Source organism: Elephas maximus, chromosome 1 (genome assembly GCF_024166365.1).
Source record: "Elephas maximus indicus isolate mEleMax1 chromosome 1, mEleMax1 primary haplotype, whole genome shotgun sequence".
Classification (NCBI taxonomy): Eukaryota; Metazoa; Chordata; class Mammalia; order Proboscidea; family Elephantidae; genus Elephas; species Elephas maximus.
This window is the reverse complement of record NC_064819.1, coordinates 176164545-176185097: the sequence shown is the minus strand read 5'-3', so window position 1 is coordinate 176185097 and position 20553 is coordinate 176164545. Positions and strand designations below refer to the sequence as shown.

Here is a 20553-nt window from a genome sequence, read left to right as displayed (position 1 = left end):
CACTCTAGGAGCTCTGATTCCAAGTCTGTGACTTGAGAAAGTTGCTTCCACAATTATTAGTGACTATACACATGCCCTGGTGGCATAGCGGTTAAGAGTTCGGCTGCTAACCAAAAGGTTGGCAGTTCAAATTCACCAGCCACTCCTTGGAAACCCTATGGGACAGTTCTACTCTGCCCTATAGTGTCGCTATGAGTCAGAATAACATACAAGTGTACGGTATAAATATATAATTAAAGATACATGTTTCATTGTACTTTTTTGTTTGTTCATTCATTTTACTTACTTACCCATTGGTCAAATAAACATCTGGTAAGATGAATTTAAACCAAGTGCTGTGATAGAGATCTTCCTTTCACTGTAGCTCTTCTCCTGCAAGACCTTGTTTATACTGCATTTCAATTGTTCTGTGATTCATTAAGAATGCTGCCAACTAAACTATGACATATCATTGATTTTAAAATATAGCCCCATTTCAGATATTAAAATGTGAAAAATACATATCTTTGATACAATACGACGTCAGTGTTTCCTAGGTCTTACTTTGAGACCCACGTTTAATACTACTGATTGATACGTTGACCTGGATACCACCTCACACTTCCCTTCCCTGTACTTGAAGTCATCAGGGGTCTCCCAACTACTCAATTCCATACCTCAGTAAGGGACACCATCCCCAAGTGACTCTGATGCAGGTGACTCTCAGTTCACACTCAGACACACTGTTCTTCAAGGAGAGCCTCTGTAATTGTGACTAGCGTTGCAATCCTTATGGTAGTCATCCAAGGCTTTGCTATTTCACTGTCAGTGTTCTCTTCCACATAATTTATACACATGCCAAGGGCACCATTCAGCCCCACAATGGACTCTTGAGAATCACTCTATACTTTTCTACTTAGAAAAGTACCTGTTTGATGCTACTTTCTGTTCCTTACCTTAAACTGGCTCCTTACTTAGGACAGAATATTCCCAGCTGTGCTTCAGTATTTAAACACCCATTCCATTAAACCTTTCACTAAAGCATCACTTTTATTCTAGTTGTTAGAAAGCAAGTCTGTCCTGAGGGGGACAGAAAGGTTGCAGCAAGGAAAAGATGTCATACTTAAGTAATAGCAACATGATTTTAAGACTTCTTTTATGATGCAAAAGAACCCCTCGTTTGTATACTTTAAAGTGGTGGGCAATTATGACCTATATTAAATGAATAAATATGCAATGTTTTAGACTTAATTTGTGTGCTCTGAGGGCACTGCCCTTCTAATTTCTTAAGTAGAAGAAACCCATTAATATACCTGAACACACCACACCTGCCTCTAGCCATGCCCATTTAAAATCTGCAAATGGTTTAATTTGGTGTCTCAGCAGAGTTAAGACTTAAAAGGAGAATAAAGATGAACATTTCAGTAACATTTTCTATAAAAAATGCTTTATTTAAAAATACAGTCTTTTTAAAAAGAGACAATTTTATATACAGTTAGTTTAGAAAACAGTCAAAAACAAAACAAAATAAATCCAGATTTAGAAATTATGATTTGTAACATACATGATACTGGTGCTGAAGAAGATAGTTTAAATCCGTGATTCATTCTTTTTGCCCATCATTTTTTAATAATTCACATTTGTTAAAACCAGTGATTGGGACTAAAGAAAGGGTCTTGTCTGATTCTTTTCCTCTTTATGAATCTGCCATCCTTCCTAGCACACAGAGAAATGGCAGTAACTAGGCAGTGTGTTCCCACTTTTTTGTATGCTTGTGTGTCCAAAAATGTATCGCCTCCAATATTTTCTCCTTTGAAATTTATTTCTGTGTGGCTACAGGGCCTGGTCATATATCAGGGTTTTTTTTTTTTTTAATTTTGATTTTATAAAATGGGAATTCTTTAAGGGCAAGGAGCATGCACTGCTATAGATGGCACAGGACTCAGTGTTTAACGCTCTTAGGCTATCAACAGCACTCGACATGATTCTGGTCTCCAAGCCAACACCCCAAGCAGCTATCTACCAATCTGTCTCAGCATGGTACTAAAGTATTTTAAACCACATTCAAACATCTAATACAGATTTGTAATAAAACAGGAGAAATAACTTGTCAAAGTAAAGTGCTATTAGTTACTATATTCAAGAAGCTCTCTTGAATTAGTAATCTGAAGTTTTAAAACTATTTTTACCATGGTCATTGCTTCTCAATCTGGGGAACCCTATTATCTTCCTGGAGTATCAATTTTATTCAAAGATTTGGAAAGAAGTTTAAAATTTTTCTAATCTTAAAAAGTTCTGTTGTATATACTCACAAACAAAATCCAAAATAATACTAAAGATAAAACATATGACTTCAAAGAAATTACAAGCTGACATCTTGGACTATGCCCTCATACCCTATCTCCTATAAGGAGTATTTCAGTAGTAACATCCATGAAGCAATGACCTAGGAGCTCCTGATTTCTGAAAGTGCAGCCAGGTCCTTACTGACAGTGAACAAAATAAAATTCAAAGTCTTGGCTCATTCTTTTGAGTTCCATCTTCTGAAAAACTGTATACTCAGGAATATATATATAGTCCTGATCAGGAAGAAAGTCAAAGAAAAAACTCTTTGGACTGATTTTTATTTTACATTGTTTAATAATTAGAGGAATGCTTTAAAGAAGATTGCTGATATGCAACTAAAAATATACAACATATGTCATCAAAAATAGTGGAACTCACAAAGCCAAAAGATTAGAACTTGACCCACTGAAAAATAACAGGAACAGAATTTTGGGTGGTTGCGTCTTGCTTTCAGATTTATATTAAACTGTATCATCACTGTTCTTTACTGCCCTTTTTGTTGAAGAGGTAAGTGTATGGTACCTTTCCAAACTGTTGTTCATTAATTACATTACCTCCTCTAGAGCCTCAAATCCAGTAGGGATCACCCTAAACGGATCCTTTCAGTATGGAGGTAAACACAAACTTCCCACCAACGATAACTACTTGTTGTCAAATAAAGGCAATGATCATTCCCTGTATAAACAAGATGCCAATGAAATTATTTAAGTTAAATTTACAAAGCTTTTTTTTTTTTTTTTTAGAACAATGGGCCAACTTCATAAGGCCACGTAAGGGAAACATCATCTGTAAACCAAAACATTTAATAATTAAATAAGGTTAAATATGACACTGGATCAAAAAGGATCCTAGTTTAAGGGAGAATCCTCTTAATCCCACAATTTAATGAGACCATCCCAACCACAGGTTATGACCTTAGATGTTTCATGAGGATGCCACACTGCACCTATACACACTTTATCATGAGCTTTAAACCGACTGTAGAGTTTTGTAGTCTTCCAGTCCCAAATGTTTAATTTTCCATTTCCATCTCCTGAAATCACATAGCTATAACAGGAAGAAAAAAATTCAAATTACTCAAATATCTTAAACTGGTAAAGCAGGATGCGGAACAGAGAGAGATTTTTATCTTTTTCACCTTAACATAAAAAAAAAAAAATGTGAATATCCACATCTAAATTATAGATGTGAAGCAGTCTATAATTTAAACTTCTACCAAAAATAAAAACAAACACACAAACAAACAAAAAAAAACAACTCCCCATTTAGCTACCAATGGAAGACTGGGAGTCCCAGGAGCCACAATGAATGACTACCACAATCAGTCTTTAGACAGCCAGACAATCAATGTCTCTAAACAGTGTAGGGGAATTAAGGTGACATATGGCCAGTAGACACATTTAGACTCATTCTACTGCAGTACATTCTACCAATTTCATAATTATTTTTTGGCTCCAACATCTTTTAAAGATGTCTGAGACTGACCCAGAGGTAGCACTCTAAGGCTCAATTACCAGACTAAACATGTGAGGTAAGAGAGATTTCTGAACTACTCCTACCTATATATTTTTACTACGAATGAGGGAATGGATGTCGAGTTTCACTCTTAGAAAGATTCCAGGCTTCACAAAACCACTGTGACCCAGAAATATTCAGAAGCTGGATTTGAGGTTTCAAAACAGACAAGCTGTAGTTAAGCTGTTAACTTGAACATTGCAATACAGAATTATTCTGGTGTTCATTCAATTACAGCAATATAGTGATTATTGTCCTCATAGCCTTGCTTAGAAAAGCAGAGAGAAAATACAGCATTGGTCATATAGACAGGGATTTACTATGTAGTTAAAAAGCAGAGGACTAAGCAATACAAGGAGATATACTGAAGTAAGAATTAAAAAAAAAAAAGGTAATTTTCATAATTTGTTCCTGACTTTATATCTACCATTTAGGCATATTACAGAGTTCTTATACTATTTATATATGTGAAAATGATTTGTTAAGTGTTCCTGTATAAAAGTTTATATTATCATATTTGAATATAATAGATTAGAAGATTGAAACTTACCTCATGTCTGGTGAAAAGTCCACCTGACAGGCATATCCTGCTACCATATGGCCCTTAAAAATTTTTTTCTTATTTAATCTAAATCTGTTCTGTGCTCCAAAAATTAAGATTTGATTGTCCATTGATTGGCATGCTAGCCATTTCCCTGTAAATTCAATAAATGAGACATTTTAGAGAAAGACTGAAAAATTTAAAGACCTTATTTTAAATATGTTCACTGTCATTAATATTCTTTTTTTTCCCAACTATTTATAATAAGAAATACATTTACCATACCACCTGCCTCACTGGAAGAGATATTTACATATAAAGTAATGAATTTTGCTCATACAATCTTTTATCATTGAACATTTTCCACAGAAAAACTTTTAAAAGGTACAGAAATTCCAAGTCTAGAATTTTATGAAATGAAATTAATTTGTGGGAAGTAAAGACAATAGAACTATGGGAAGGAAGACCTAGTGTGTTAATTATGGAAAAAGGAATGATTAACTTTGGTGAGAAAACCTAGGGTTATTAAATAAAACTACAATTAAAAAAAAAAAAAGGTTAAAAAATGATAGTACATTTTTAAAATGCCATGTGGCTTTCACCTACCCAGGATTCACGAAGCCCCTAGAGCCTAAACTGCGGTCTGTACATGCATACACAGCTAAGGGAATGGTCCCACCAAGGCTTGTTCAAGATGGCCACAATGCTTGTAATTGTTTAAAAACACATTACGTAAAGTATAGATGTAACATGACAATGTATACAATTTAATGATTACCAAAACAAGATCCAGTTGGGTTGCTCTTCCCCCATAATACTCACAGGGCATTTGATAACAATCCCTAATTTGCCTGTGCCAGATGCCCTGACGGAAGAGCAAACTCGTCCTTGCCTCCTCTTCCTTGCCCTACACTTCAGTAACTGAGGGATTCGATGATGATGGTCCTCAAACATCAGACCCTCCACTTTAATACCCTCATTTAAGAGCTGTAAGTATAGCAGTATATTGTCAGTATATCTGCAGCATAAATTACCTTGTAATTAAAAGGCAACAGATTACTGAATGGGAACAGTATTAAATAGTATTAAAAAAATTAAATTTTTTATCTTTTGCCTGAGAAAATTTTTATAGTGAAGTTATAGGTGTTTTTATTATAGGGAAACAGACCTCAATTTCCCACTCCCTGAAAAAAAAAAGAAGCTCACAATAAATCATTAAGTTGATGACTATGATGACTTGGAAGGAGAATTATTAAAAAAAAAAAAAACCTGATACTCAGCTGATGTTAGCTGTAAATCACTGTTTATTATTATACGCTTTTAAAAGCAGGAGTAGGTGAGGTGACTAATATAATAAAACCAGTGATTATTTCTAATATTGAAAGTATTTCCTTATAAAAGTATGGCACTATGACAGTAAAGAAGGGAATGGCCACGCTTCCATTGAACACAGAAATCACACTCTGTCTTAGAAGCTCATGTGAAAACACATTCTATGTACTAACTCACCATTTGGAGACAAAGTCACGGCAGGCATTGAGTGCATACTGGGCTCTGCTATATACTTGAAATCCACAGGGATATCCCTAAAAATTAAAAATAGCACTTCAGAATGGGTAATGTTTAAAAGTACCTTTTAGAAGAACTATTTCTGAAACAAAGGGATAATAACCAAATAAAAAGCAAACTTCAGAAATATATATTTGAAAAAACCTTTCATGAAACTTCCTGGAAAAAGGAAAATCACAAAATGACTTGTATTTCTTATAAATCTTTTACTTCACAAGTGATTTTCCATGACAATTATAAGAGCATCAGTGATTTACTTTTCTAACTCTCTTTGATTTGAACTTTGGCCTTTATGTTAAAAAAAAATCTATTACTAAAAGTTCTTTAATAAGGAGCTCATTTACACATGTACCATGGCAGGCAGAACTAAGATGTCTCAGGCAAGCCTAGAGGAAAACCAAAACCGAAACCTACTGCCATCGATCTGATTCCAACTCATAGCGACCCTAGAGGACAGAGCAGAACTGCCCCACAGGGCTTCCAAGGAGCACCTGGTGGACTGAAACCGCTGACCTTTTGGTTAGCAGCTGTAGCGCTTAACCACTGCACCACCAGGGTTTCCAGCTTACAGGAAGTATTACTATTTTTATCTACCAGTCAACCTAGACTTGTCTTTACCCTGCAAGTAGGTAGTGGTGCTAAAGAGTCCTTAGCAATGCAAAAGAATGGCAGGCAAAGCTGTACAGGGATCTGTGAGCTTATCAGCCCATCCAGAATTAATGATCAAAGCCAGGAAGACGAAGTGCTTGGCACATAGACATCTTCTATTTTCAGTTTGCATGTAATAAGGTATTCTGCATGAGTATGGTGCAAGATAAAAAGCATTAAACAAATTTCCTGTGAATGATATAAAGGATCAAACGAACAAAAATCTAAAACTAATCACCTAAATCTAGAACCACGAAAAGTTGTTTTTTCATTTTACTATTATTTTTTATTTAGCTTTAATATTTTAACACTTAATATTAACAATAAAAATTCTTTGTAATTCTGAAAGGATTTTTTTCTTTTTTTATTGTGCTTTAAGTGGAAATTTACAGTTCAAGTTAGTTTCTCATACAAAAACTTGTACACACATTGTTATGTGACCTTCGTTGCTCTCTCCATAATGTGATAGCACGCTCCTTTCCACCCCAGATTTTCTGTGTCCATTCAACCAGCTCCTGTCCCTTTTGCCTTCACATCTTGCCTCCAGAGGGGGCTGCCCATTTAGTCTCATGTGTCTACTTCAGCTAAGAAGCACTCTCTTCACGAGTAGTCCAGTCTAATCTTTGTCTGAAGAGTTGGCTTCGGGAATAGTTTCAGTTCTGGGCTAACATCGAGTCTAGGGGTCACGTCTTCCGGGGTCCCTCCTGTCTCATTAAGTCTGTTCTATTTACTAGAATTTAAGTTCTGCACCTCACTTTTCTCCTGCTCTGTCACGGGCTCTCTGTTGTGTTCCCTGTCAGGGTGGTCACTGGTCGGAGCTGGGCAACATCTAGTTCTTCTGGTCTCAGGCTGACGGAGTCTCTGGTTTAGGCGGCCCTTTCTGTCTCTTGGGCTAATATTTTCTTTCTAATATTTTCCTTGTGTCTTTGGTGTTCTTCATTCTCCTTTGCTCCAGGTAGGCTGGAACCAATTGATGTATCTTAGATGCTGCTCACTAGCTTTTAAGACCCTAGACGCCACCCACGAAAACGGGATGCAGAACATTTTCTTAATAAACTTTGTTATGCCAATTGACCTAGATGTTCCCGAAACCATGGTCCCCAGACCCCTGCCCTGCTACTGTGTCCCTCGAAGTGTTTGGTTGTATTCAGGAAACTTTTTAGCTTTTGGTTTAGTTCAGTTGTGCTGACTTCCCCTGTATTGTGTGTTGTCCTTTCCGTCACCTAAAATAATTCTTATCTACTACCTAATTAGTGAATACCCCTCTCTCCTCCTCCCCACCCTCATAACCATCAAACCATCTGTGTTTAAACCTTTTCTTGAGTTCTTGTAATAGTGGTCTCATACAATATTTGTCCTTTTGCAACTGACTAATTTCACTCAGCATAATGCCTTCCAGATTCATCCATGTTGTTATGAGATGTTTCGCAGATTCACTGTTGTTCTTTATCATTGTGTAGTATTCCACTGTGTGAATATACCATAATTTGTTTATTCTTCATCTGTTGATGGGCACCTAGGTTATTTCCATCTTTTTGCTATTGTGAACAGTGCTGCAGTGAACATGGGTGTGCATATATCTATTTGTGTGACAGCTCTTATTTCTCTAGGATATATTCCAAGGAATGGGATTGCTGGATCATATTGAAGTTCTATTTCTAGCTTTTTAAGGAAGCACCAAATCGATTTCCAAAGTGGCTGTACCATTTTACATTCCCACCAGCAGTGTATAAGTGTTCCAGTCTCTCTACAACCTCTCCAGCATTTATTATTTTGTGTTTTTTGGATTATTGCTAGCCTTCTTGGGATGAGATATCTCATTGTAGTTTTGATTTGTGTTTCTCTAATGGCTAATGATCGTTGAGCATTTCCTCACATATCTGTTAGCTGCCTGAATGTCTTCTTTAGTGAAGTGCCTGTTCATATTCTTTGCCCATTTTTTTAATTGAGTTGTCTTTTTGTTGTTGAGGGTTTACAGTATCTGTAGATTTTAGAGATTAGATGCTGATCAGATTTGTTGTAGCCAAATTTTTTTTCCCAGTCTGTAGGTTGTCTTTTTACTCTTTTGATGAGCATAAGTGTTTGATTTTTAGGAGCTCTCAGCTTCTAGTTTCTCTTCTGGTATTTGTGCCTGAAAGGATTTTTGGTCTCGCTGCTTTTGTGAGAGACCAGAAGTGTTTTTTTCAGAGTACTGCGTGGGAACTGTAATCTGATGAACAACACAGAATATGAAGCAGCAATTTCAAAGTATGGTTTAAGTTTCAATACTTTGATTAATTGGAAAATAACAGTAACAATAATAATTTGCCTTGATGTAAGGATTTTTCCCATCCATCTATCCATCCATCCCAAAGAAGCAAATGATTACGAAAAATTTCAGGGTTTGGTGAAAGAAAAAAAATTTCAAGTATAACCTGGAGAACAAGGCCATCGACAAGAACTGATGTTCAGAATGACCCAAATATATAGAAAGAGTCTTAAGCTGAAAAAGGTTCAACTGTTTTTCCTTCCACACATTTATTATTATGGGTAATAGTTTTATAACATGGATTAAAACATAGAGCATTTCTAAATTAAGTTAATCATAGTCCGGGTTCATATTAATCATGCTTTACTAAAAACAAAGAAATTCTAATGAACAAGGAGTTCTAATGAACAAGGACTCTTGGTTCAGCAAGTTTTAGAACAAGAAATGAATCTAAGTGACCCTGGGGACTTCACTGTTTCCAGCAAAAATGTCTGCTAGGCATACTTATATTTAATGAACACAGCACTATTTTCTAATTAAGATACTATAATTCCGTACACTAAGTAACTCGTGTTGTAAATGATTTTCAGTTTGGAAACGAATTCATTAGCAAAACTACCAGAAACCTATGAAATTTTAGGGATAAAAGATTAAACAGTAGTATCGACAAAACAAAACACATATATGTATGTTTAATCTACAGACTATTGTGCAAATGATGTAAGGTGGCTTACAGAAAACAGTGTCCACACAGAATCTCAGCATGGAATATCATTTCTGAATTAAGAAAGATCTTAATTCTGAGGTAGTCTCAAACCATGGACCTTGAGGATGATGTTATATGTTAAGACCATTATATATATATATATATATATATATATATATATATATTCAATTCGCTATTAATTGGGGGTAATTTGTAGGGGTGTACTAGAGGTGGAGAGTGTGGGAGAGGCCACAGTTAAATTACATTAAATCTTCCATTTCCCAAATTGCCCTGAAAATGGTTAGATACAGCAGGGACCTGGCTCAACTCCCTGAAGGGACTCAGTCTGAAGAGGAAGCCAACAGCTGTGGTTCGAGGCTTCCCGTTTCTTCTTAAAGCCGGACTGCTGGCAGTGGGGAGACCCACTTTCCAGTCTCTGCAAGGCTGTACCATGTTGAGCTGTGCTTCACAAGAGATTATAAAAATAAGCTGGGTTCCATCCAAACATTCATTTTAACAAAAAGATCACTATGCATTTCATTGCAACTAAATTATAAAACATAATACTTAATGAAACAAGCTTTAACATTTGTTAGTTTTAGAAGTGTCTTCTTCCCTCCCCCTCTCCGGAAAGCAAAATTAACATATTCTGTTTATTCTACAAGTAAAACATGCATTTTCTGCCATTTCAGGTTATGAATGGTAGGTCAGGGGGTAATGATTTGGAGCAATTTTCAGCACTGAATAATTACAAAGAAGACATCTAAAAAATGAAAAGATGTATCAACATTTTGTTTGAGTTGGTTCTGAGGCCAGGATCTTATGCTCAATCCTTAGGGTAATCAAGACAGTCTGTACATTTGTGGCTCCTATTTTTTGCTAGCCATTTTGTAAAGACGTGTAAGATACTAAAACGAATGTAGGATAGCACAATACAAACCTAGCACAACTGCAAGAAAAACATCACTACATACATATCCTTTGGACAGACTATTCAAAGGCTAAAGAAATAAAAATAAAAATTTAAAAAATAAAATATGAAAAATTTTATTTCTACAGTGTGGGTTCTTAAAATACTTTGGCAAGCCAGAGATCACACTTGGAAAAATATTCAAATGGTGGCATATTATCAGGCTTTGTCTTTGGCTATAAACTTCTAAATGGCTTGCTTTATATAAATAAATCATATTTTCTACTGGTGGAAACTCACCATTCCCAAACTCTTAGGCTCTTATCATCAGATGTGCTTACAAATCTCCTATTCTCATCAACAAAAACAATGGTGTTGACAGCTCCCAAGTGCCGATCATACTCCTGCACAATTTCTCCACTTCGAATGTCCCACTGTATATCAAACAAGAAAAAGACAAGACAGGATCAGAGTTGATTTATGAAAACCAACAAAGATCATAATTCTGGAAAGTGGGAAGTGTTTTTATAATTTACTGTTTTCTACTTAATAGAGCAGCAATCACTAAAAGTAACAAACATTAAACAAGTTAATATTTCATATTCAATTCCCTGATACAACATAAAATTCAGGAATATAAATAAAAATATTTTGAAAAGACTTACCTGTACAATTTTTTTATCAGACATCCCGGCCACAAATAGATTTTGCTTATCTTCATCAGGGTTAAATTTGACACAGTAGGGTACTTTTCTGTTTGTAAATCTTGATATACATTGTCCTAAAACCAAAGACTAAAGTTATATAGGTAAAACTAAATTTGAGCACTTAAAGGTGACCCTGGGATTTAGATCTAGAGATCATCTGCATAATAAATTTTGAGAAAGGGTAGCCTGCCTGCTCCTGAGTATAATGTTCATTGTTCCTTTTCACAAATTTTTAATGATTATAAATAAAAAAAATTTCATAAGTAAATCTGTACCATCGATTGCAAAATAAATAAATTATAGTATGTCCCACTCATACAATGGAATATTACAAGCAATAAAAAAGAACAAACTACTCATATGTAAGCCACATGGGTGAATCTCACAGATATTATGTTGACTGAAAGAAGCTAGAAACCAAAGAGTACATATGGTATGACTCCATATATAGGAAGTTCAAGAACAGGCAAAATGAATCCATAATGACAGAAGTCAGGACAGTGGCTACAGACTGGGAAAGGGCAGAAAAAACTCATACAGGATGCCAGAAATGCTTCACTTCTTCATCTTGGTGGTAGTTAAACACTGAAGATTTATTCATTTCATACACTGTACAATATATATATTACATTTTGATTTTTTTAAAAAAAGCCTGTAGAGTCATGGTTTCTCAACCCTGCCTACATGTTAGAATCACTTAGTGTTGGCTACACCCTAACAAATTACACAAGAATCTCTGGGGCTGAGACCCAGGCATCAGTAATATTTAAAGCTCACCAGGAAACTGTACAGTCAGAATTGAGGATCACAACTAAAGAAGTTAAGAGCGTGGGCTTTGCCATCAGAGAGACCTTGGTTTGAATCCCAACTATGTCACTTAAAAGCTCTGTGTCCCTGGAAAAGTTACCTCTTCAAGCCCCAATTTCCTTACCTATAACTTATAAAAAAAAAAAAAAAATTTTTTTTTTTTTTTTTTATAACGTATAAGGGGAGCCCTGGTGGTGCAGCAGTTAAGAGCTATTGCTGCTAATCAAAAGATCACAGTTTGAATCCACCAGCCACTCTGCGGGAAAAAGATGTGGCAGTCTGCTTCCATAAAGATTACAGCCTTGGAAACCCTATGGAGCAGTTCTACTCTGTCCTATAGAGTCGCTATGACTTGGAATTGACTCGACAGCAATGTATTTTATGTTTGTTTTTATGTAATAACAGTACTTAACTCATAGAGGTATTTTAAGGACTAAATGAGATACTGCTTGTAAGTACTTGGCATACCTGATAAACAGTAAGTGTTCAATATATATTAGCTACTATCACCACTCTTAAAAATCAGTAGAATGAAAGAAAGTTTTCTAATTATATAAAATTGTATCAGCCACAACAAACAGATGCAATTAGTATGGCTGCGGACATACAAAGGCAACTGGCTGTGGAGGATTAGCACTACGTTTTAACCAATTTGACCAGTTAAATTTGATTCTGCTCATCAGGCATTTTATTGTGTTTTTTAATTTTGTGCAATGTACTGTGCTAGGTCATGTAGGGGAAGAAAAAGATCAATTAGAAAGTATATGGAAGATTTCAAATTTGCTTGTCTATCAACATGTACGCTTTGTAAATTATACTTGGTGGAAAAAAGTTTCACAGTGAAAGAGCTACTTATATAGCTGAGTTTCATCTCTACAAACATTTTGTGCTGTTAGCTCACACTATGAAGAATGAACACCAGCAGTTAACAGATGGTACCATTTTGTCACAAAAGACTACTCACATTGCTCCATTTATAAATGCTAACTTATAAGTATGTATCAGCCTAACCTCTTACCTGTCTCAGTGTCCCAGAGCTTAAGATACCTATCATAAGCGGCGCTGAGGAACTGTGTCCCTGCAGTATTGAAGCAGATGTCCCTAACAGCTTTACTGTGACCTAAGGGCAAAGACAACAGAACTGAAGGTGAGGTGGAGTATCTTCTGCTAAAACATAAACACCCTAAGGGAAACAGCATTAAACAGTAGCTCTCAGGCAGGCTATGAGTCAAAATCACTGGAACTCCATCCTCTGATTTCTTGTATGCATTTTGGAATGCTGGTTTTTTTCCTCCCCTTTAAGAAGCTCCTCAGAAGATTTTAATAGTAACATTTAGGTAAGAACCAAAAAAAAGGGTATAATTTTTTTTTTTTTAAAGTTTGTCCCGGCAATCTCTTAACATGCAGCACATGCAGCTGATGACTAAACAGCCAAGAAGTTATGGAAACATAATAGGCCAACTGTTGCCAATGAAAGAGAAGCGACTGCTGACATTTTGGTGGGTCACTCAGATTGCTCACCAGGCTGGAAATGAAAACAAAGTGATCTAAACCTCAAGTTTGAGAAACTGTAGCCCTTGTTCAATGATTGTATATTTCTGAGATCACATTACCAAATTTCACAGACACTGATTCAGAATTTCAGAGACTAAGCCTTTTTGAAAACAAATGTTGGCTTCTATTTTAAGGTGGCATTTTGACAGTAAATTAAATTCAAGGTGCTGATTATGCTTTACTTAGAAATCAATCTTGCTAGAGCCAATCAACTCTTTTGAAAGTTACAGGGACAAATAAAATGTAGCTAAATGAAAGCAGAAACCTTCCTATTTTTAACTCCCCCACCATGACCAAACTGCCATGTACAGTTGTACAAAATGTGCATGGAACAAACTGTCAACCGTACACAGCAGCCCTCAACCTCCACCACCATCAGTGAACTCCACTCAGGCAGTATGTGCCACGGCAGTCAGGCATTCTTTTCTGCAGCAGAAGTCCCAGTCAGAGGTGCTATCATCTTCCCAAGGACATCACTGAAAAACGGCCTCCCAGTGCAGGGGAGACAGATGGGGACCACATCCACTGTATCTGAAGGAGATGTTTTCTTCCCCTGAACATGGCTGGTAGCCTTCCCACAAGACTTCCTTTTGGCTACTGCCGCCACAGCAGTGTCTTCAGCAGTATTTATTTGTGCAGCGGTATTTACAAATGTGGTCCTAAAATCATAGCAAAGCTAAAAACAGAGCCACCAAGATGCACACAAATAGAGTTTCACTTGTGATACAGTTTATTTGGAAACGATGACTAGCCTTCAAAGGAAATCTGACATGCAATAAACAATTCTTTAGCAAAAACGGCTGGTCCCAGGACTGTCCTCTCTTTGACCTTCTTCTCTCCTTCGAGGAGTTCTCTAAATCTCATCCTTTAATACTCTAGCTGCCAATTCCCAATCTCTCTTCCAAGCTTGACATCTCTGTCACATGGGGTCACTATGACTTGGAATGGACTCCATGGCATCAGACAATAACATCTAAAAGGTGGCTCAAATTCAATGAGCACAAAACCTCATCCTGTTATGTTCCCTATCTTGGTGAATGGCACCACCATTCATCCAGCCAAGGAGGCGTCATCCTAGATTCCTGGCTGGCTCTTATCATTCACATCCAGTTACTAAATCCCACTGATTTTTAATTCTTGATCGTTCCCTTCCTTTCTGTCTCCACTGTTTTGGTTCAAGCTCTCATCATCTCTAATCCAGAAGAATGATATAAACTTGTAATTCATTTCCCTGCTTCCAGGCCTGCCTACAAGTGCATCTTCCAGATGGCCATTGTGATTTTCATAAACTTCAATCTAATCATTTTGCTTTCTTGCTGTTAATGGCTACTCACTATCCTCAATATACAGTCTAAACTCCTTATAATGGCACATAAGGTCCTTCATGCTCCAGCCGCCCTTTGACTACTTTTCTCCACCTTCATCTCTCACCAAATCCCATAACCTGGCAGTTCTGGAATATATGTGGTTTTCCCGAAGTAGCATGCCTTCTCATACCACTTTTGCTTTTACTTCTGCTACTCACACTTCCTAGTTCCCTTTTTTTGTCTATGCAGGGAACCCGACTCACCCTTCAAGAGTTTCCTTCCTATTAGTGTCGGAAAATTACTGTTAGTGATATCATATTAGTTAGAAAAAGTCTTCCCAAACAGATTTATAGCTAGAGAGAAAAGAAACATTACCAATAAATGTTCGCAGACAGCGCCGGTCTTCATAAACCTCCCATAACTGGGGGAAAAAAACAGCATACAGAAATAATAAATTTCATACAAGACTTCAGTAAGATGACAATTTTCAATCAATAACAGTCATATGATGGCTGTATATGTGCATACTGTGTATAATGCTATTGCTTAATGTTGCTAGTTTAGGTGTTGTACTATTTGAACTACACATACACACACACACCATATAGCCATCCATCCATTAAAACTACCAGTAAACTTAAAAATCTGATACCGAAAGATACATCAAAACATCAAGAGAACTGTAGATGGAGGTAATATAGGTGATTTTTTTTATTGTTCTTTTCTGTATTATATATTTTCTATGATGAAAAGCTTCAATTTTTGTAATAGCACGAACTAATTTTAAAAATAATTATTAAAACTGCCATGCATAACATTTTGATGCTGACAATTTTTTTTCCTTCCCTGAAGTAACAAGTATTATACTGTATAAACATGATGATCTAGTCTGAAATATAACAGGCTCCTAATGCTTATTACATCTAGAATAGATAAATACAACTTCAAAACTACCTTTAGTCTTGCCTGCCTGAAATAAAATCCCTTACAATGTTGCTAGTACTCTAAAACACAAAGCATTCCATGGCTACCCAGTGCCAAAGGAAAAAAGTCTCAGTTCCCACAGCACAGCAGGCAAGCAAGGCATGGTCCCTTGCCTAGGACTCCAGTTATTCTGTGTCTCTAAGATTTTAGGCTCCAACAGCCAAAAAACCATTGTAGTCTTCAGCACACACCATGCTCTACTCTCTGCCCCACCCCTCTTCCATCTCTCCCATTACTGAGTTAATACTCCTATTCTTCCCTAGAGGCTCATCTACCCTTGAATGCCCAGGCTAGGTGAGTTGTGCTTCCTTTTTAAAATCAGAATACCTTCTGCATGTCTCTATAATGATCACCATAATGAAATGATCATCCCAAAGGCCCAAGCACATAATCAGCACCTAACAAATGTTTATAGAAGTGAACTAAATTGAATTCTAGGGTTTTTTTTAAATTGGTCTAAAAGAAGACCATAATCTTAATTAAGTAAAAGTTAAAGGAAATAAGGGTCTTTATTCCAAACTACTGGCTTGTCATTTTAATCTACTAGAGACAAAAACCTAAACGGTTGCTCTCATCAAAAAAAGCTCCCTTTATATATTGGTAATAATCATGAATTATTTACAAAAGATAAAATTTTAATGATTCAACTTTCCAAGTCCCACAAGCACTACAGGGTTGATATTTATCAAACCATCATACCAATCCAGAGATAACATATGCAAAAAATAAGAACTATTCTTTTAGATTTAAGATTTTAAAAAGGCTTTTCCCATAGTCAAGTTGACATGTACTAGCAGCTGAGTTTTTTCTACCACACTCCCGACTCCCGCTGAACAGCAGCTAATTGTGAGCTTCTCTAAGACTATACGAACTGGGAGAAGTGGCTGGGAATATTCCTGCTAAGAAAAATTATGAATTACATAATGAGTACAGTTGACACTTTAAGTAAAACTCAGGTGTTGATCTATATACCAGATTTACTTAGGTCTCATGAAATATGGTGTAATTGCTAAAATGATGAGGGTGATACCTAGAAATGCTAAGTTCAACAATGTGGAAGAGAAATAGAAAGTATTAGCTACAGATATAAGGAAGAGTACTAAAGATAAAAAGAAAAGGGAAATAGAGAAGGTAAAATTCCCCTGGCTAATGTATTATAAAGAGACAGTTATAAAGAGAGCTGTAATTATAAACAAGGATGGTTTTCAGGGGAACTAACAAACTCGGCCTATTCAAATTTTTAAAAATTATTTCAGTAACGCATGCTAATTGAGAAAAATAAGAAAATGCAAATAACTAAAATTACCTATGATTATACCACACAAACATAACCACTGATTTTTTAAATATAAAATTGGAATTACCTTTATTCACTGAAACACACACACACGCATGTGTGCACAACTTTCCAGGATAATACATGCTCCTGCATGTTTGAATGGCTACAAAGAATTCTATTCCGTTATATGGATATACTCATTTATTTAATAAATCCCATCATTTAAAGAGTTCAAAATCTTTACAATTTTTTTTTTTTTGCTATTATGAACAATACTGGGATGATATTACTTGTAGTTTTATCTTTGCACATATACATTCAGTAAAGCCATTTTGAAGAGTTAGCTCAGTTTGTATTTAGACCATGATTCTTTTTTCATTTACCACTTCAACCAACCAAGCAGTCAAGGGAAAAAGAATCTCTTTTAAAAGGCCTAAAATTTTTTCTACCAGTTTTATTAAAATCCAACTCTTTAAGAAAGAAGAGAACACTACTCTAATGTAATATACATACAGCAGAAAAATAAACTTAAAAAAATGAAAATGGAATGACAAACACTGAATATAATTTGTAATGTAAAACCATATATAAACTTTCAATGATCTTTGAAGTACTTCTCAACAGAAGTTATCCTGTATCACATTTAAAAAAAAATCTATATTTTACATGATCATTTACGTTATTACATTATTATACCAAATTAAATTTTTTTCTGGAAATGAGTATTTAAATTTCATAATGTACATTTGTTCTCATGCAATAAGATGAAGAGAACACAATCTTTAGCAACAATAACATAAAAAATCATTTAAAGATAAATGGAAAAGTAATGTAAATATTAATTATTAAAACAAAAAATTAAAACCAATAATATCAATACGATGCATATTTTTGCAGTATTACAAAAATAAGCATGTAAACAAGAATTAGACATTAATTTTTTAACATACGAATAGAAGTGGAGAACATACTCTTTCTTTGGTATGTTACAAACCAGAGCTCCAAATCTGGTTGGGCTAAAAGCTGGAACGGATAGTAGGAAAAGAGACCAAATACATGCACTATGTCCAAGTTGTTTTAATTTTCAAAGTAACATATATGAAGAGGAAAGTTCTTCTTAAAGACAAATAAAAAATAAATGAAAATAAAAGTTTCTATAAGAAATAGCTTAGTACCACATCATGATGGGTGCTTCTCCACCCCACCCCCATGTCTGTGTTTTACAATTTTTTTTAAAGCAGTAGAATCTCTTTTCAAAATGAAGTCTTATTCGTAAACTTTTTATATAAAAACATTAAAATCAGAGCTTCTGTGGTTGAACAGCCCCTCTCTCACGGCAGTTGTAAATTAACTCCGCGGGACCTCAGGACCCTGCACCACAGCTGAAAAACCACTGTCTACATTCTAACCCTTTACCTGTCCCATCTTAAAATACATGCTGAAAGAGGAGGCAAGAACCACTAGATCCGAAGATCTCGCTTCTGGGTCAGGCTCTGCGCCTTATGAATACTATGTCCTTGAACAAAAAACAAACCAAAAAAAGACAACAAACACATCAAAACTCAGTTGTGTACTCTCTAAAAGAGGGATTTTTATCACATGCCCTCTGTTCCTTGTAAGGTTCTAAGGAACAAATGAACTTAGTTACATACCCAAAACCACTATAAAAATGCATTACTAGTGAAAAAATATTTATGTGCCTAAAGCCAAAGTGATTGGATTATGTCCTAATCAGTTATCTAAGCTTACAAAAGAGCCTAGCCAACTGAGCCACAGCACCGTATTTGAATCTATGTACATGTTTGGAAGCAGTTCATAAATTCCTGCATTCACAAGGCCTAAGAGAAAATAATCTACTCTAATTACCTAACAAACCCAAATATATTTATAATCAGCCAAATAGATTTAACCAAACCACTAGCTTTGCAGTACCTCTATTCTGTTACTGAAAACTCACCTTAATTTTACAGTCCATGGAACAAGAGAGCAACAAATGGCCAGAGAGAGGAAACAATCTGACTGCACTGACGCCCTATAAAAAGGTGTTACAGTTATCAGTCAGAAGCATTCTATTTATCAGCCAAAATTAAACACAAGAAAAAGACAGTGTATTTTTAAGCAATCTGATTTACTGTTTTTCTTCATTCCAAAAATCATACCCCAGAATAACCTTCATTAGTATTCTAAGAGCAGCTCTTCTTGACACTAATCTTCTGAAGATTTTTTTTTAGCCTCTAATGTTGACTTCCTCACCCAAAGGAATCCTGAATCAATCACTCCTCTTCTTTTACACAGCCTCTTCAACAGATTTGATACCTCTTTGCAAAGAGCTGAAAACTGCCAGTTGGAATAGTGCAAATGACAATGAATTTCAATATCAAAAGTTTTCAAGTATCTTGTCTCTGCCTTAGTTTATATATTACCATAGTTTATAAGCCAGGGAGCATCTAATCATCTCTGAAGTATGATAACCCCAAGAGCTAAGGCACACTTACTGAGGCTAAGCAGGAGGTTTGGTTCTAGTACTAGCCCATTACTCACTGACTTAGTGGCCAAGAGGAAGCAGATTGTGGCAGGGCTTGTGCTAAAAGGCCTGGGCTGCAAAAAGGGGACAGAACACCAAGCCATGAATGCTTATGCCATGGCCAACCCAAATGGCCTTGAAGACTAGTCATTGTGACTGGTAAGTGTGGGTATCTCCAAAGCCGAACTTTTTCTTCAATTTACTTCCCTGTTCTGTCATCTTTACCAGAAATATTGAATGTTCCACACTAATAACTGAAACTTTATGTTGGCTTTTTTATTATAACATTACAACAAACAAAAACAACCAACTTGCCTACCTTTGTGTGCCCGGACCACACATGAATTTGTTTTTTTGGGAGATAACACTTCTCAGGTGGCACAGTTGACCGGAGATTAACACCAACATCTTGAGGTATGTGAAGATAGGACCTGCCCTGATAGTCATACATTTCTTTGACTGAAACAAGGCCAAAAAAAATGTCAGTGAACAAAAATATATAAGCCATAGCTATGAAATCTATACGCTTAAAATAACAAACATTTTATTGCTAGGAATACCATTCTGTATTAAGGTTTAGGTAATAATATTCCGGTGATGTTAAGACCAAAGGTCAGTCAAAATCTAGCAGCCTGAAATCATTTCTATTATTTACAATAAGAGTAGTATTTTGGAATTCTTAAATACCCAGGGAATATTAGACCTTTAAGTAAGATTTATATTTCTTCTACTCAGTTACACATTTTAGAGATATGTAAGAAAGACTTCAATTAAGTACAATTACAACGAGAGAAGAAAAGAATAATACTTGGACCTTGTGAGTCGCTGGCAAAGAATGAGAAACAAAGCAGGATATGTGGGAAGTTAAAATAAAACAAACAAACACAAAAAAAATAAAAACATCAACTATTCCTTTTCTCTGCTTTCCT

General features: G+C 35.7%; 1 protein-coding gene across 1 annotated transcript in view; it reads right to left on the bottom strand.

The window, feature by feature from the left end:
* Positions 1 to 1275: 1275 nt before the first annotated feature.
* CDC40 (cell division cycle 40) overlaps positions 1276 to 20553 on the bottom strand; it is a 62384-nt gene continuing 43106 nt past the window's right edge. Inside the window, exons 7-15 of the mRNA XM_049898713.1 lie at positions 19944 to 20083; positions 19058 to 19132; positions 15213 to 15258; positions 12995 to 13096; positions 11128 to 11243; positions 10763 to 10896; positions 5891 to 5967; positions 4391 to 4535; positions 1276 to 3372 (exon numbers count right to left, since the gene is read on the bottom strand). Coding sequence (XP_049754670.1) covers positions 3195 to 3372; positions 4391 to 4535; positions 5891 to 5967; positions 10763 to 10896; positions 11128 to 11243; positions 12995 to 13096; positions 15213 to 15258; positions 19058 to 19132; positions 19944 to 20083 — 1013 coding nt within the window. The 3' untranslated portion in view covers positions 1276 to 3194. The remainder of the gene's footprint in view (positions 3373 to 4390; positions 4536 to 5890; positions 5968 to 10762; positions 10897 to 11127; positions 11244 to 12994; positions 13097 to 15212; positions 15259 to 19057; positions 19133 to 19943; positions 20084 to 20553) is intronic.